The sequence below is a fragment of the Platalea leucorodia genome (genome assembly GCF_965183815.1).
Source record: "Platalea leucorodia genome assembly, chromosome: 8".
In the NCBI taxonomy this organism is placed as follows: domain Eukaryota; kingdom Metazoa; phylum Chordata; class Aves; order Pelecaniformes; family Threskiornithidae; genus Platalea; species Platalea leucorodia.
The window spans coordinates 24,295,007-24,312,181 of record NC_138830.1 but is presented as its reverse complement, the minus strand read 5'-3'; the positions used below and the strand labels follow the sequence as shown (position 1 = coordinate 24,312,181).

General features: G+C 48.4%; 1 protein-coding gene across 6 annotated transcripts in view; it reads right to left on the bottom strand.

Moving 5' to 3' along the window:
• Window positions 1–421: 421 nt before the first annotated feature.
• The window catches only part of ITM2C (integral membrane protein 2C), a gene marked incomplete at its 5' end in the record, with an annotated part of 48,919 nt that continues 32,165 nt past the window's right edge, over window positions 422–17,175 (bottom strand). Inside the window, 6 exons of one of the 6 annotated variants that reach the window (XR_014229032.1) lie at window positions 422–630; window positions 2,615–2,778; window positions 4,097–4,247; window positions 8,580–8,690; window positions 9,000–9,188; window positions 11,079–11,216. Coding sequence is in view for 3 of the 6 variants with exons in the window: in XM_082320103.1 (XP_082176229.1) it covers window positions 3,999–4,247; window positions 8,580–8,690; window positions 9,000–9,188; window positions 11,079–11,216 (687 nt within the window). Of the gene's footprint in view, window positions 2,779–3,826; window positions 4,248–6,280; window positions 7,022–8,579; window positions 8,691–8,999; window positions 9,189–11,078; window positions 11,217–13,740; window positions 13,851–17,175 lie in introns of those variants that run through there. The other 5 variants (XM_082320104.1, XM_082320103.1, XM_082320105.1 and 2 more) reach the window with 5 other exon arrangements.

The window sequence follows — 17,175 nt, the reverse complement described above, 5'->3', positions numbered from 1 at the left end:
AGCCACCCAAGCAGCAGAGGCATCTTGCTGCTTCACAGACCTCAGTCTGGCAGTGACTTCCCCACCACGGGCTGCCCTTCAGTCTCCCAGGGAAGCACAGGGACAGGGGAAAAGCCCCTCAGAGCCTGCAAGCACAGGCAGGTTCCGACACCGGGGGGCTCAGCCAGGTCCCCACGCAGCTCTCCCATCACCATGAGGAAGGGCCTCTGCACTGCAGCATCCTCCCGCTGCCCAGCTCCAAGATGCCACTGGGCTGGCCCCTCCAGGGGTCACCCTCTGGGTGCAGCCTCCCACAAGCAACAGCTTCGTGGAGGGCATGTGCTTTTCGTTCCGAACAAACACACGCTTTACATATCAGAGGTAAAAGATTTTATTATCCCACGGATTTTTCCTAAGAAGTAAGAGTCCTACCAGACAAAATATACAAAGCATCTTATGTTCTCTTTCTAGACAACTGCATTCTCATCCTATGAAACAATGACCACGTTAGTTCACCTTAAAGAACCAAGGTTTGTCCTTACAGCTGCGGGATTGCACAGAGTTAGCATATTCAATGACCAGTTAATTCATGCAGAATCAGAAGGAAGGGGAAAAAGGTCCATATGCTCACCTGAGTGCAGGCTTAGGTTCCTAGAAATGAAGAGAAACGCAGGGCTTAAATTTACCAGTTTGCAGTACTTCCATTAAGCAAACCAATTCTCTGACCCTTCCTGTCATCCACTCCGCAATGAAAGGTTAGGGCTAGTAGCAAGTTATCCTTGGAAAAACACAACACTAGAAAAGCAAATACCCCTGTGGCAGTGCGAAGCTTTCCTTACCAACCTGCGTGAAGTGCACCTAATTCTTCATTTTACATCAAGCTTAAAACAGAATGAAACCAAAGTGTCCTCCTCTACCTGTTAAAACTTAATGTTTATAACCGACTATGTTTATACAAAAAAATAAATTCTCAGTCTCTAAGGACATACTAATTCCTATTGCATTACTGACCATTTTGAGATCCTGTTCTGTTTTCACATAATTAACTCACAGTATTATTACTTAAAAGTTCTGTTCTAAAATATATTCACTTTTTTTGGTTCTGCTGAGTTAATGATTGTACTTGCATGTACTTTATCCTTCCTCTTCTAAAACAACAAGCTCATTTCAACAGATGGTGAACACGTCCAGATTTGCTGGAAACCAATTAACAAGAATGTGCCGAGCTGAAACTCACCCGAGTCTTTCAAGCCAAAAAACTGCCTGCATTTCAAGAACTTAATTAGTTTTAACTATATTTATGGAACAGAGGGAAGAATATTTAATTACTCTGCAATTCTGCTGTCTGATGATCAATAGAAATGCAGTTTTGGTCACACAATTTCTCTGCAGTATATTGATCAGCTGAATCTTGCCTTGTATCAATATCTGTACTACAATGGTGCCTGCAGATAATGTGACTCACGGCTGGACTGCAGCAATTACTATCAAAACAGCTTTCATCAGAGGAGTTCTACAAGAGTACACATTCTGTTAAAAAAAAATAAAAAAATTAAAAATTCTGCTTCTGCACTTGCCAGTAACTACCAGTTCTGCTGCTGACACAACTTTGTACGTGGCATGGCACCCCATCTGCACACAGATGGGATCTCGACAACTCAGGAAGGAAGACCCGTGTGAACATAACTTATCTTTCCAGGCAAGCAGAGCTGGCCAGGACAGACACGGGGCTGGAGTAAACCACCGGCTCCACCCACAGCTACGGCCTATAGATAGGACATCAGTGAGCTTTGGCACCTTGCATCAAAGATTCACCTCTCTATTTACTTGGGGCAAGTGCCAGCAGATCTGCCCAGGATCCACAGCAGATGTAACTGTGTGTTAGAGAAAAGCCTGCACAGCCTTGCACTTCACCCTCTGCTTTGCGGCCATTCCCAGCCCACCTCATTGCCCCTTGTCCCGGCCTCCTGCCCACCCTGAACACCCATTAGGATACCCGGCATTGCTCAGTGGGTCACGCTGAGCCATGCTGCGTTCAGGAGGAGACGTGGTGAGGGGTGAGTCCAGGAGCCAGTCATAAAAACAACACATCGTGGCTGCTTTCAATGTTTGAAATCTGGTCTTCAGGGGGACAGCACATCGCAAGCTGGGACCACCACAGCATGGTTTGGGCAGAAACCCTCCCTCTGCTGAGCTTTCTGAATCACCCTGTCTGTAGCCTCACAACTATTCTTTTCCTAAATGCATCTGGTTACATCTTTCTGGTCATTACATCAGCATCAAAATGGTAACCCTCCTCTTGTACATACACCTTCTGTCCCGGTGCCATGGCAGCCCGAAAGCACTATACAGCCTGAAATCGCCCAGCCAGGAAAAGAGCACCTATTTCCAGCACATCTGTTTCTCGGCCATCCCTTCTGCCCCAAATCTGCTCCCAAAAGAGATTCCTGTCCTGTGGCGTGGAAGAAGCTGCATCTACTCCCAGGCTATCCTTGATCACTGTGTAAATTTAAGCCCAGCAAATGTCTCGGGTAGGTAGCAGGGAGAGAAGAGAATCCACTGGGAGGCCACAACGGACCCAAGAGGTTAGAGCTGCACAAGCAAGGGAGGGAGTAAAAAAAGTAAGACAGATTACCATGTCTAAAGAGAGGGCTGAGAGCATGTGTGTGCAAGCAAAGCCAAGGAACGTTACATCTGGAGAGCGGCTTCATGACTTTTTGCAGATAACAGTTTCGACCACAAAAGTGTTTTCAAAGTGACGAATACGATGACAGTTTTCAGCCTCGCGTCGACTGATACCTAGAAGTGATTGAAAGAGAGGAGAGAGGAAATTCAACAAATGATGATCTACAAGAGCTGCAGTGAGTAGGGGAAGGAAAGCAGATGAGATGCAACCGCTGAACACTGAAATGCAGGAACAGCACAGCCCATATGAAAAGCAGCATAACCTGGTCTTTGGAAGAATAGCCATATTCTCTAGGCCACGGTCCTGCACTAAGAGCTGCCATGAGCTGGGGGACCTGCATGGAAACAGCTGGTTTCAGCTGACAGCATCTCAGTGTTATCTCAGAGACCAGAAAGCCTCATGAAACAAGCAGAAGTCACACGCTGGTACAGAGCACAGCTCTGAATGCAGCCAAGGAGGGCTTAAAATCACCACCCCTCTGGCTGTTTGTATCCCCGCATGCATTGATCCTGCTATGACCTCAGCCTCTCTGGGAAACAAGTAATGCTCCCCACGCCCTTAAACTGCAAGACCTCAACCCTGGGGAGCTCTGCCAGCAGCTACTCCCCTCTTACAGCAAAGCCGGTGGTGCCCTGCTGACAAGCAGGACTGTGCCAGGGCTCCACGAGAGCAGCAGCCAGCGTGCTGGCAGCCCCATCCACAACTGTGCAGCTTCTGTTGGGAAAGCAACCACAAACAACAGCCATGGTGACTTCTGCACCCAAACGCTCTCAGCACCCTGCAGCTTCCCCAGAGATTCAAACCCAAAATGACTACAGGTTCATGTTTCAGGTAAGCCTGTAAGTACACCAGTATCTAAAACAAATAAATACAAATACTGAAATTAAGGAGTTTTTTGCAGCAATATTACCATTTGCATACAAGATACATATTGCTGATTTTCATTAAATCATTTTAAGGTAGTCCAATGTTCCCTCTTCACAACTTTTCCCATATTATTAGGAACTTAATTAATTAAAGGCAATTTGCAGATCTAATCTGCTCTGAATAGCTGCCACTGAAGCGGGTGTCTCCATTAGGGAAATTTTCCAAACAATTCCCAACAGCACTGCTATTAGGTGAGCCCCAGGAGTCCACATGTAAATGAATTGCTGGCTCCTGCAACTATTTTCTCAATGTTTCTATTAATTAGGCTGATAGATGCAGCGCTAGAAACACAGCAGCCTGCACCCATTTGCAGCAGCATCATCCCACATTTGGATTTAGATGAATTAGATGGGAAACACCTCAAAAGATCTCCTGTGTGCTTACACCCCCAGGGAAACCTCCCCTCTCACCATGAAGAGGCCAGCATGGCTGTAACAGCAGAAATAATGACTGTGATGTGGGGGGAAAGCAAGTTAGGACAGCTGAACACGGCAAGGCTCTTACGTCTCCTCGCGCTCCTCCGCTTCAGCCTGTAGGTCTCCTTGCCACTGCAGAGGCGGTAGATGAAGGAGCCGAGCTGCTCCATGTCACTGACATGCTCAGTTGCAATCATCTCCTCCTGGATTATGTATGTCTGAGGCAGATATGTCCCTTTCTGAAATGACAGGGTTTCCACCAAAATAAAAGCACAAACAGTGCCGTGATCTCCTCCTCAAACAGAACTGTCTCACACAAAGCACCAAGAACAGCCAAACTGTGGAAAATTCACTGTTTGAAGGCTCAAACCCCACTTACCGAGGCTGGTTAACATGCTTCCCTGTCCTTGCAGTAAACTGTCCCATACTACTAGTACAGGGCACACAAAATGGATCAGATCCGAAAATTGAATGTTCACGTAAGGGATGAAGCCAGTGTAGGATCAAGCCTGTTATAAACTAACCCCAGTTTTACAGGGGGGTGTGCGAAGCTGTAACTCTGAGAGCACAACGAACCTGTCTGGAGAAGGATGAAGGCTCAAGCAAAATGCCAGGAACTCCACTGAAAATGTGCATTTTACATTTACTTCAAAAGGCAAAACCCAAAAACGCCAGCCCTGCTCAGATTCCAACAGTTTGCTGAGTTTTCCACACTTCCCCCTCCTCCTTGGTCCATTCAGCACAGCCACAATAATCTCCTGCCCTTATAGCCCACAGGAACAGGGACTAGATATGGGCCATGGGCACCACATTTAGAAACGCCCCCCTGCACGGTAGCGGTGGGCACTCAGGGGAAAGTGAGTTCTCAGCACACTTCCATCACCCCAGGGACATCGTCCAGCGACTCTCGGGCAGTGCAGGAAGGCAGCTCACGCCAGGGACCAAGCTGAGGCAAAGCAGCACCCATGAGCTCCCTGCTGCTGGGGTGGAGGCCACTATGAAGACCAGGGTGATGAGTGGGGTGCCTGGTGGGGAGACACAGCAGAAAGCCACCAGGGGCTAGAAAAAACAAGGAGAGAGAAAATGGGGGACCTGGGAGTACCCCAGGGACGGAGGCAGCCTCTTTCCCTGCAGGAAAGAGACCTTCTGCTCAGGGCATCTTGCAGCTGTCCGGGCATCGCTGTGACAATAAGCAGCTGTGTTACAAGTACAGCCTGGGCCGGGAGGCACTTCTGAGCAGACTAGATGCTAACTAGGCCATGAAGCAAAGACTCACTTCTGGTCCTTTTAGCTTAAGAAGAGTCACAAAAATAAAAGAACTTGCAGATCCTGGGGCCAATATAAATATAATCAGGGAGCAAAGCAACCAACAACAGCACAATTTCAAATATCACCTCTTCAGTTTCCGCCACAGGACTGGTTGTCTCCATAGAGATGTACCTGGAAACATGCTGTCTTAACTTAGCGCCGTGCTGTTGGGCTGGCATAACCTACTGGGTCGATAAAGCTCTCCTCTAATGCTGGAGGACTAGACTATTAGTGGAAGTTTGTACTACACTAACACAACAGTTCTGCAAGAAATTCAATTATTGATTCTCAGTGGGAGAGTGCAGGAGAGGGCATGCGATACGTGCAGTTACTGGCAGGAGCTGTCATGTTAACACCCAGGGCTGGGGCTCAGGGTTTGCCATATCCTTGACCTGGCGACAGGGCTTAGAGACCGACACATGCACACAACCCACTTTCTTCATAGTTTTAGATTTAAATAGCTGTGGCAGCTGAAGTAGTCAGGAATCATTGCTCCTCCATTGCAGGACTGTGCAACAAGCATGATACCTTCAAATCTCCTCCAAGAGTTTTAAGAAAACTACAGTACTGAGCGTCTCGGGTTCTGCAAAAGATATGGATCATCCACCATTTAATGGATAGGGGATCCCTCTCTGGAGGGTGCACCAGATAAAATTGAAGAAGGTGCCGCGAACCAACGCAGCCTAAGGGAAGGCCACCCTGACAGAAAAACCACTGGCCCTCCAAGTCATGGGGGTTGGGCAGGAGGCCAACTACCTCCTCCCGGAAAAAAAATAAAAAGTTGCAGAAACGACGAGCATCAACTCGGAGATGGAGAAAATCAGTAATGAAGTGAGGAGGAGGAGATGGAACTGGATCGGTCATGTCTTGAGGAAAAAAACAACAGAAGACTGTGCTGTGGCCCTTGGGTACTCCAGAGCACGTAGCCGCAGACCGACCAAAGTGGAAGAACGATGTTCGCGCCTTGTGTGCCTCCTGGCACGGAGAGAATTCAGATCAGATCCACCATTTACCTGGGTCATCTCCAACTTCCTGCTGCTGCACGGGGGGAGCATCCCTCCCACCCTTTTCTCTCAGATACTTATGCAGCCCTGTTCACCGAACCGTTACACCTAAACAGAATAAAGTCTGCGAGAAGTAGCAGGGCTGCCACTTACAGGCAAAAAATCAGACACAAGAGGCCTGGTAACACATACATGGTGAGAGCAGGGCCAAGACGTGAGCAGGGTCTGGCACAGCCGTTGCCCGCACACAGCAGGGATTGCAGAGCAGGCATAGGGCATGCAGCAACCACACTGCAAAGGGGCACCCCGGCACCAGGCTGGCCAGGGGGAAAAGCGCCAAAGAGCTTCATTCAATCCCTGTGCTGCCACAGTCTGCTGGCGCAAACAACTAACGTTATTTGCTGGACCGAGGTTCAGTCCTAGAAACAGGACTGAAGCCACTGAACATCTTCAAAACTAAACTTTCAGCTGGAAACTAGTATTATTCATTAGGGACTTCACTGGATTCAGAGGAGCAGAGAAGGCAGAGGTGCAAGAGGAGCAAGGCAAAAGTCTCCAAGTCCAAGGACCAATGCAGCTCATCCAGCGTCCAAACAGGAGCACTTCAGAGCAGGGGGACAAGTCATCAGGTGATGAAGGTCCACCGCAGCAGGGAGAAATCTCCCCTCTCTGCCTGACACAGGCCACCAGCAAGGCTGCACCTGTGGACATGAGGATCACAGGCTCATAGGATAATTCAGCTGGGGAGGCACCTCAGGAGGTCTCCAGGCACACCCCCCGCTCAAAGCAGGGGCAGCTATGAGATCAGACCAGGTTCTTCAGGGCTTTATCCAGTCTGGTCTTGAAAACCTCTAAGGATTTCAAGGAGGCAGCACAACCTCCCTGGGCAACCTGTTCCACCGCTTCTGTCCTCATGGCAAAAAAACTTTTCTGAGCTCAAGACCAAGCTAAACACTTAGAAACAGTGTCTCTAAGATGCATGTTAAAACCTCCATAGACAGATTGGACACTCATCCATCCCAATAATCAGAAAGTTATTTAAACCCACATCTGTTTTGTAGTGTCTTTAAAGAATCAAACACGTAAAACCATTTTAACTGTATTTTTAATTCAATTTCTGATAAAGAGAAAGCATCCCTTTGTGATTCTATATCTCTTATTTTAGAATGTGACCAGCATTCCCAGTCTCTCATTTTTTTTCTGGGGCTCTGCTGTCAGCTTGTACAGTCTTGCCTTTTCCATTTCCCTCTGCCCCAGGGACAGGTCATCTGCCATGGTCAGAAGCTGTGGCTGGTTTGGAGCAAGCTATAAGTAGATGCGTGCTGTACCCCAGCAGGGATCCCAGCACATTTGCCAGATGGTCACAGTGCCTGAAACCGGGAGGACTGCTAGGAAACAAACTGGGAGTTTGGCAAGGACTGGAGATCAGACATCTTTCACGGCACAATCTTTTGCCTCCGAGCTTAGCCCCTACAAAGTTCATCACACTGCATGTAGCAGCACGTGAGCAAAGGGAATTTAAGAAAGAGTAAGAGTTAGATTGGGGTTTTTTTTCTTTTCTTTTAAACAGACCATCACAGAAGGAAGCAAGAGACCCAGCCTCAGTGCTTTGCTTTACCTGCAAAAGACTGAGACATATTTGCGTCTTCTGCAGTCTTAAAAATCCTGGGTTTTTTTCCTGCTGCTAAGATTAAATAGTACTCTATTTTAAGACGACTGTTTTCAGTCACTGCAATAGCAGCACGGGCTTCTGAGCTGAACAAACCTGCTGGTACTAAACCCAATTAATGCCTGCTGTGAGCAAAGCTGCATGAGCACAAGTCCAGTGTTGCAACCTGCAGCACAGCGGGGAAGGCAGCACAGATTCCCCCCACAAAGGGTGAAAGCTGAAGGCCTGGTACTCCCCAAGGGACACAGAGTGCTACAGATGGCAAACTGCAGCAGTAACCACAGCAAGAGTGAAAGGCGGGAAATCTTTCTTTTTTTCCTTGATCAGTAAACATCAGAGGGAAGGAATCTGCTGCTTCTCTGTGTCACCCTGGTCAGGTTGATCTGTCATGCCAGTGTTACTGTGCTGTCTGCAAAATTAATACTTCAGCTAAACCCCCTGAAGCCTTCACTCTATGTGAAGGCTCAGCTTGGTCAGGGACAAGGCTTGTTTCCACAGACGAAGCAGTTTTGGTACCCCATGAGCTTCTAGCTGGCACTCAGGAGCCAACTCAAGAAAAGCATGCAAAATAAGCAGGATTGCAGCTGTACCTTCACGTTAACCAGCAGCTCCCACAGGTTGCGAGGAGGCATCACGATAGTGGTGTTCAGCTCAATGACGTAGCACTTATCCAGCGTTATGTCATGGTAAGCTGTCAGACCCTGCATTCCAGAGAAATTAAGGAATTGAGCCCTTCACAATGAAACGTGGCTGTGAAGATGGGTGAAAAGAGGGAATTCAGGGAAGACAGGAAACTGCTTTAAGCAACAAACCTGTCCAAGGACCTCCCTACCAAGCAAGACGAGCAGGTTGGAAAATCTCAGGGAGGACCTTGGGAAGGAGGACAGCTCAGTAACAAGATCATCGTAGATATATATGACAACAGTGATAGCACTAGGCCATGAGCACCGTGCTGGTGCACCCCAGCTCTGCCCCATGCTACACCCCCTAAGGCCCCACGAGCTCCTTACTCGCTGGAAATCGTGAATGATATCCGCAGGGTCGCTCCCTCCAAACTGGGGCACTGGGACGTTGATTTGCTCGTAGTTCTCCTCCATGTAAATCTTGACGTCTTCATGCAACTCCAGCTGCCCTTTGAACGGCGAATAGAGTGAGTCTTCGTAAAGGACGCCGCAGTGAAACACACTCTCGCGGGGCAGCTGTGGGGACGAGATCCAGGTGGAGGTACAACACTCATACACCCTACTAACAACTACAGCAAACACAGGAAGAAACGTAGCCATACTGGGTCAAGACACCCTTTTCAAACAGATGCTTGAGAATATTTCAAGATCAGTCTTTTTACCAGAAACTATTCTTGATGAAGGTAGTGCAAAAGACCCTTGTGAAATGACCACATCTCCCTTCCTGCTAGCCAGGTCCAAAGGGAGTAAAGGATTCCCTGTGGGATTTCACAAGGGGTAATTCAGAAAGGCAAACTGACTGCCTGTAGGCTCTTAAATTTCCTAACTGGGCTGTTAACGTCCCTCCATAGACAGGGCTTACAGTAACTGCATTTTTCTACATAAGACATATAAGCTTGGGGCAAGCAGAGTAACATTTCCAAAGGCACTTGTAGCTTGTATATGGCAAATGGACCAAAACAAAGTGGCTTCGCCTCGCTGCAAAACAGGAGCTGCTGCTCTCCAAGGCTCCAGAAGCACAAGCTACAGGCAAGAAAGCCAACACAGAGTGATGAAGTCTGAGCACGAAGATCACAGGGACAAACTGCAGCCACTAGAGACTGAGACATAAAGGTCCCGTTGCCCTGGTCTCCAAAGCATCTCTGACCATGTTGAACGGGCTTTGTTGTGTAATTGGATATAAGCTGCCATTTGGTATCGCAGGCAGGCAGCGGGGGTGACAACGGGTAGCCCCAAATGGGCCAGCAGGCATTTCCCAGCACCGTTCAGCGTGCGCCGAGGGCAGGCTATTGACCGGGTGATGGACTGAACACTGTCCGTAACCTGGTCAATAATCTTCCCTCAACGCCAGGGGCTTCATCTCATAAGGAAATGTCTACACCAAAAGCCCTGCAACAGGGTCCCATCACACTAACACAGCAGTGTATGGGAGGGTTGAGCAGCCCTACGGTTGTCACAGGTTTCCAGATCGGGTATAAATGAGCATGGGTAATAAAGTGCTGATGTATCTTAAAACAAAGATTGCAAATTAATTTGACAGCAAGAAAATTAATGGAGCAAGGGAGTGTATAAAAAGACTATACTGCTGAGTGGATAAGTGCTGGCTGCAGAGATGAAGGCAGCCGGCAGTCCTGGAAGAACTCATTCACTAATAGCTGCTCTGCAGCAGAATGAGGGCTTCAGTGCAAATCAATGCTCTGGGGTTTCTTGGCTAAACACTCAGGAAGCCACAGAGCTCAGCAGTTTCCTCCTTAAAAAGCAGCTCTGCTCTCTCTCATTCCCTATTCTCTGACCCACCACAACGCTGCCAGCCCAGTGCCTCAGCTAGGCCAGGCTTTGCAAAGACAACATGGAAGAAAAGGTGCTGAATTTAATGGACGTTGAGGGCTTACCTTCCATACCGTCTCTCGCTTATTTTTCACTTCTCCACTTGCTTTATTAATAGCAGCACTTATTTTTCTTACACCTACAGAGTTTTGCTGTGCTAGGGCCTAAAAAGCCTACTGCAAAAAGCTGTTCCCTTGCCTGTACCTCCCTGCTCTCTCCAGGGCTTGCTCTCCCCTTACAAAAAGCCACGCTTTCAGACTGCCTTACCCCTGACAGCAGTGATCTTGGGTTTAAAAGGCAGAACTAGCAGGATATTTTTTATGGAGTTTTTTAAAAAAAGGCAAAACAAAGCCACAAGGGAGGGGAAAAGGAGGGTTTCTGAAAGGCCCTTCCTGGGAATCAGGATGGAGGTGAGCCTGAGCCTGCCACTTAAGACATGCCTCGTCTGCAGTGCCCGGAGGACTGGCTCCCAAATTACTGCAGTGCAAAGCAACAAATAACAGCACCACCTCTTTCAAAGGCTGAAGCAGCTTGTCTGGCTGCTCCGGCTGAAGAGCCAGCTTCCCGACTCGCCCGTACCTGGGTGATGAAGAAGTATCTGTACACATACATCGATGCAAAGACCAAGCCCAGGAGCAGCACAAGGAGACCCATGGTCAGGTAGCACACCCCGCTGAGCGATGACCTCCGGCCCTGCACCGCGGGAGCCGGCTCCTCCTGGGAGATGAAAACGAGAGCATCAGTCAGCTGCCACTGCAAGGGATCAGAAAAGCAACTATATTTTATGCAAAGGCCATGCATGAGTTCGTTGTCTGCAACTGAAGAAGGCAGGCACCATCCTGCAAAGTGGCTTCACATCTGGCAGCGTTCTGGCAAGAGTAAAACACTTCTAATGCATTTTCCTCTCCCAGCCCCCAAATATATATATTTATTTTTTTACATATATGTGCGTGAACATACACATATATATGCATACTCTGCTTCCCACCAACTGCTCAGAACAAAGTCAAGCTTTGTTTCAGTGGGCGATGGATCAACCAAAAAAAAGGAAATGAGGAACTAAGAGTTCCTGGCTACTGAATGTAACAGCATTTACGTATTTACACTCAAAAATTTGTGTTGAAATGCTGCCACTCTTGCAGCATTTTTGAGGTGGAAATTACTGGTCTCAGAGAAGAACCTCCTGGCCATGCTGGGGTGAGCCTACCCAAACAGCTATGTTGATCTCAACTTCCTTTTCAAGCAGATTCCTGCACACGTTCCAGGAACATGGTCAGAGCATCAAAAGAAAACATATCTGCCTTTTTTAGAGTGCTGCCCAAACTACATAGACAGGAGCCAGCTCACCTCATCACAGCCCTCGAAAAGGAAGGAGGGCAGTGCAAAGGCATGGTTACCTCCTGGGGACCACTCATCCCAGCCTACAATGCTCTTGTTTTTACTACCAAAATAACCCTCCGAAATGTTAAGCAGGAAGATGTAAGGCCTTTCAGAAGAAGACGAAAGAAGCTGTTTCAGGGATGCCCCAGTTTCCACACAGAAGAGCTGAAAGCTGCCCTCAGCTGAGCAGGCAGGCAGGGGAGAGGCACGCCAGGGAGGGCTCCTGCAGATTAACTCCCTCTCCACGGTATGTGATCTGATGTGTTGGATTAGAAAGATGCTCTCTCCACGGCTAGCCAGAGACCTGTAGAGGCTGGAGAAACAAATTTAACAGGTCCTTCCAGCCCCTGAGACAAGGGCATCGCTGGGGCGCCCTGATGCACCAGCATCGCTGGGGCGCCCATGGGGGGCCTGCCAGGTGGGGATCCCCCCCACCTCCCCGGCACCTGAGCTCCATCGAGGTACAGAACAGGGGCAGAGCCAGGATCCTGCAACCCCTCTGCTACCCACTCCACTCCACTCCCAGCCAACGCGGACTGCTCCAGCTATCGACCGCTTCTTTTCTAGCCACATTCAGACTGATAACTGCGAAGACCAAATTGCTTTGGGAGAGCCACAATTCCAGCACGCCTCCAGGAGAAATTAATCTATATTTATTTCTTCTCCATCCCAGCTGCTGAAAGCACCTTTATTCACCGCCAGCTCCCTACACTGAAGGATCAGTTTTTAATCAGTTTGTAACTGCTCCTCCAGCAAATAAAGGGATGAGCAAACTGAAAAATACCACATTTTAAGTTCAATTCCAATCTTTCCCTTCTCCTTCTTCTACAGATGAGGGGCAGCAACTGTGACAAGCCACAAAGAAAAGAAGAAAGAAAAAAAAAATCATATCACTAGAGGAAGTTTAAAGGCGCTCTGACATGAACTGCTAGGACAGGAAAGTCATGCTGTATGTCAAGTGTTTCACAAAAACAAATTTCCCCAGACACTTGTCATCAGAGAAAGAGTGCAGACAGTGGGGGTGAAGAGGAACGAAAGTATCTCCTGCTACTGACACTGAAGCACAGCTGAGAAAATGTTTAACGCTCTGCCAGTGAATTACATCCAAAAGGTGCCAGGTTCCCGTGATGGATAATGTACTGCTCGCTTCCTCAGTGAGCTGCAAGTGCTAACTCCACAGAGAGCTTGGGGAGAGGGTTCAGAAGGACACAGCAGCTCAAAGAGAAAAAAAATTACCCCCACTAAAAAGAAAAACTGTGTTTGAAGAATGGTAGGGAGGGGCAAATAAGCCCTCACTGGTTTGCTATTTGCTAGAGCAGGTCTGTGCTCTTTGCACAGCCAAAGACACAGCGAGACATCCCACCCCTCACCGCCAAAGGAGATGAGTTCGGCTCCCTACAAAGCATTCCTGGCTTTGGGAAAAATGCCTGAGCTTTGCATTTTTGGAGGAGGTGGGGGAAGCGAAGCAGAGCTTTGCCCTGGGAGAAGTTACAGAACACTGGGAAAAAGGAAAAAAACCTCATAATTCTGAGGGAGGAAAGAAAAACTCAACAGCAACCATTCTGATGGAGAGGAGATTAAGGCAGCAAAGCTAAAAATGCTGCCAGGCAGGTCAAGGGGAACAATTAACCACAGTCCTGCAAAATACTGCATAAAAATCACCTCTGCAAACCCTCACTGAAACACGCATCTCCTTTCCCAGTCCAGCAGATTAAAAGGCCAGCAGCCTTTCTCACGATGAATGAATTACCATTTAAAAGCAACTACACATCAGTCAGCACCTGAGCTTTGGGCTGGAGGCGTTCTCAGTGCTGACAGCCTGTGGACCGAGCAGTGCACAACCTGCTTTAACAGCATTTTACCCAAGATAACAAATCTTCACCAGGTTGGAAAAATCCAGGCAGCTTCTTCCACAGGCTGCTGCCCCGCTCATGCCGCAGCGTACCTCCTTCCCCACAGGACCGCCACTCCCTGCAGTAGAAATGTGGGTATTTTAAAAAACAGGAAATCCATCACAGCTGATCTCCATCTGTTCTTGCCGTAGGAACGCCGGGCTCCCCAGCAAGGGAGCAGTCTTCCCCTAAGCTAACCTTATCATAAAGAGAATCAGGTGGTCCCAGCAGCAAGCTGCAGGAAAGCCATCCCTGCCAGAAAGACCCCCAGGACCAACCGGCAAACCAAACTATGCAGCACGCTCATGCTGCACAGCAGGCTTTGCAGATCTGGCAGCATTCCCGACCTCCATGAATTTCAGTGGTGGGGAAAAGAATTAGACTTGGCAGTGGGGTTCTCCTGAAGAGCAGACCGCACCTTTGAGACATGTATTTCCACCAAGGACAAAAATCAAAATATTAACACACAAAAATGCTGTACGTTCACCAGATGTTTATCAATATTCCATAAGAATTCATTAATCAGACACTCTTCTTGCAACAAGCCATCCTACTAATTTTCTGCCTCAAACAACTATGGGTTTTTTTAGCCAAGAGAAATGGGAAAGGTTGGGGTCAAAACCATCCCTGGGACAGGTATTTCAGTTCAGCAAATGGGCTCTCCTTTTCTTTTTTCATCTTTTTAAACATGATATTCCAACAGACGGGCATATTTTACACAAAAATCAACATAAGGCCCTTCTTCCCCTCTCTGGGCTGTGCAGAGGACAAACATTCATTTGCTTCTCCATGAATGAACAGATGGAAAAGTGACAGCAGCAGCAGAAGAGCACAATGTCCACAGCCCAGGCATTACAGATGTGCACGCAAGGAGGATGCACAGACAGATCCACAGCTCTGCAGAGTATCCCACTGCGATTTCAGGGCAGGAAAACCCTGCCACTCCACACGATGATCCTTTCTTTGCTCCGTATTTCTTGGCACTGCCAGATGCTCCAACGCCAGTGCAGGCAGCAGAGGCCTCCACTTTGCTGACCCTACAGAAAGGGCCGGTCCAGCTCCCTGTCCAGTGTGAAAACTGGAAAAGGCTGCAATCCAAAGGGAAGGCACAACTCGCTTTTCCTCCGCATGGGTAATGGGGGAAAGCATCTCTCTCTCAAGGAGAGCGCCTGCACGTCTTGGTTTTCTGCCAGGCTAATACTTCCTGCTAATACTTCACCCCACCGGGCAAGAAACAGAGACAGCTCCAGCGCACAAGCCTGAATAACCCAGACGTGCTGACTTGGCTTCAGTTTGCAGGCACGGTTGCTTCACAGACACTCAACCCAGCACCTGGCAGCAGACAGGATACTGGAATACAAAAAGAAATTCCTTTCCTTGGATAAAACGGGCTCTTTACTATGCTTCAGCACCCTGCCTGCTCACGGGGCCAGTGCAGGAACAGGACAGGCAGCAGGTGCCCAGATGGGAGAGGATGAAGTTATGATACAGACCATTTGGTAAAGGAGACTTGAAATTAGCCTGAGGGTTAAAAAAAAAAAAAAAAAAAATGCTAATTCAATCTCTGGGGATTTTCTTCAAAAGTTCAGGTCCTGCTGAGGACACAATGAAAATGGCTGGTGTCCTGTTATCCCTATTTGTTACTGAATGGCTAAGGAGCGCCTCTCCTACAAGGGGGTGTTGGACAGAAGCCTGGCTGTGCTTTACAGGTGCGGTGGCCGGTCCACAGGATGGAAATCAAGTCCAAAAGCCAGAGGAAGACAGAGCAGGGAAACCATCAACGCCTGCCAGGCACTGCCGAGGGCACCTACTGCTGAGCAAAACCCCCCGGGCTTCACAGTGCTGCAGACATGGGGTCAAGGGGAGTTTGCAGCCCGGAGCTGAGCTCCCCAGCCCCAGGTCAGCAGCTCCGGCCCTGCAAGGCCAGGGAAGATGAGAGCCTGCAAGCATTCACTCCCAGCTGGAAACTTCACTCCCCAGTGCCAGTGACTGGGCTTCCACAGCACCTTGTTCACCCTCTGCATCCTTCTCCAGCCTGCAAAGCAGGTCTAATGCCCGCACAAGAGATTTTCTTACAGCAAGAACCGTGTAGATTCCCAGCAGGGCTGCCATGCCCTGGTGTCCTCCGTCTTTTTGAAGAACTTAGCCTTTTAAAAAAATGCAGAAGTCCTTGGAGGTCCTCAGCTTTTGGACACACAACACTAGCACAAGCTGCTAGCAAGAACCATACCCAGTGAGGTGTTGCCTTTGATATTTCTCATTAATACAGTACAGGCTTATGAAAAATAGATATTTGATTCTATCACTCCATCATCACCAACATCTTGCTGAAGATGACAGAAGTGAGGAAATTAAAAGTGTCATGTCACGTCTTGCTCCCCCCTGAATCACACACCGCCTCAGCAGAGATGGGCTCAGCTCATGCCCTTTTCCTGCTTCTTCAGCTTTGCAAACAGCTCTGAGTTCTCCATTTTTCCAGCATTTCTGAAACATGCAGGTTTGATATCTTTCATTTTAGGTGTAGCAGGGCCTGACAAACAAGGAACACAGCCCGGCAAGTGTCTAAATATACATCCCCAACAGGCAAAGAAGCTTGGGGCAACCAAAAATAGTAGGTGCGATTTCGATGACTGACAAGTGAGGAGAGAAATGTGATGCAGAGTAAATACTCAAATGGATGTGGTTTGGAGAGGAGTGCTATCTGAAAGGCAGCAAAATATGTCATCCCTCTCTGGGAGGTTGCTTGTTTCAAGGGAGCAGCAGCCTGAGCTCTCGATGTAGATGTACTGACGTAACTACAGCCACTACCACAGGCAGCCGTGGCTTCTTCAAAGGAAGAAGACTCAAAACCTGAGAAACCCACAACAGAAAAATCTAACTGATCTCGCTGTTTACTCATTTCTGGTAACCAAAGGCCGATATGGAGTATGGGAAAAGAAAAAAATCAGTTCAAGGTCTCTACCTTCAGCACATCAAGTCCCATATTCACAGTCAAAATCAGTTACCGCTTTACAAAATATAAGGACCTGTGATAGCAACACCTCCATTGACTTCAGATGGAAAAACCCCACAGCTGACTGCTGACAAATTGTAGTGCTACTGCAGTGGGTATAATCTGGTATGGACTGACCTCTCCTCCAATGCACTGGGGCTTGGATTTGAGTGTCGCCTCTTGGGAGAGCGACCCCCATGTCTGCAGAGACGCAGCCTGCTCTTCCTGCAAGCGAAGCAAAGCCCTCTCGTCCATCCACCCCACAGACAGCATCCCTACTACATGCAGGTGCTGGGCACTGCCAGCACTTAGTACCACTGCTCTGTACAACAAAAAGCACCAGAGAATTTGTGGGGCAAATTGTAGGGCAAGGAGATCCAGACCTGCCTCCCAGAGACAACTCCTCCCGTAT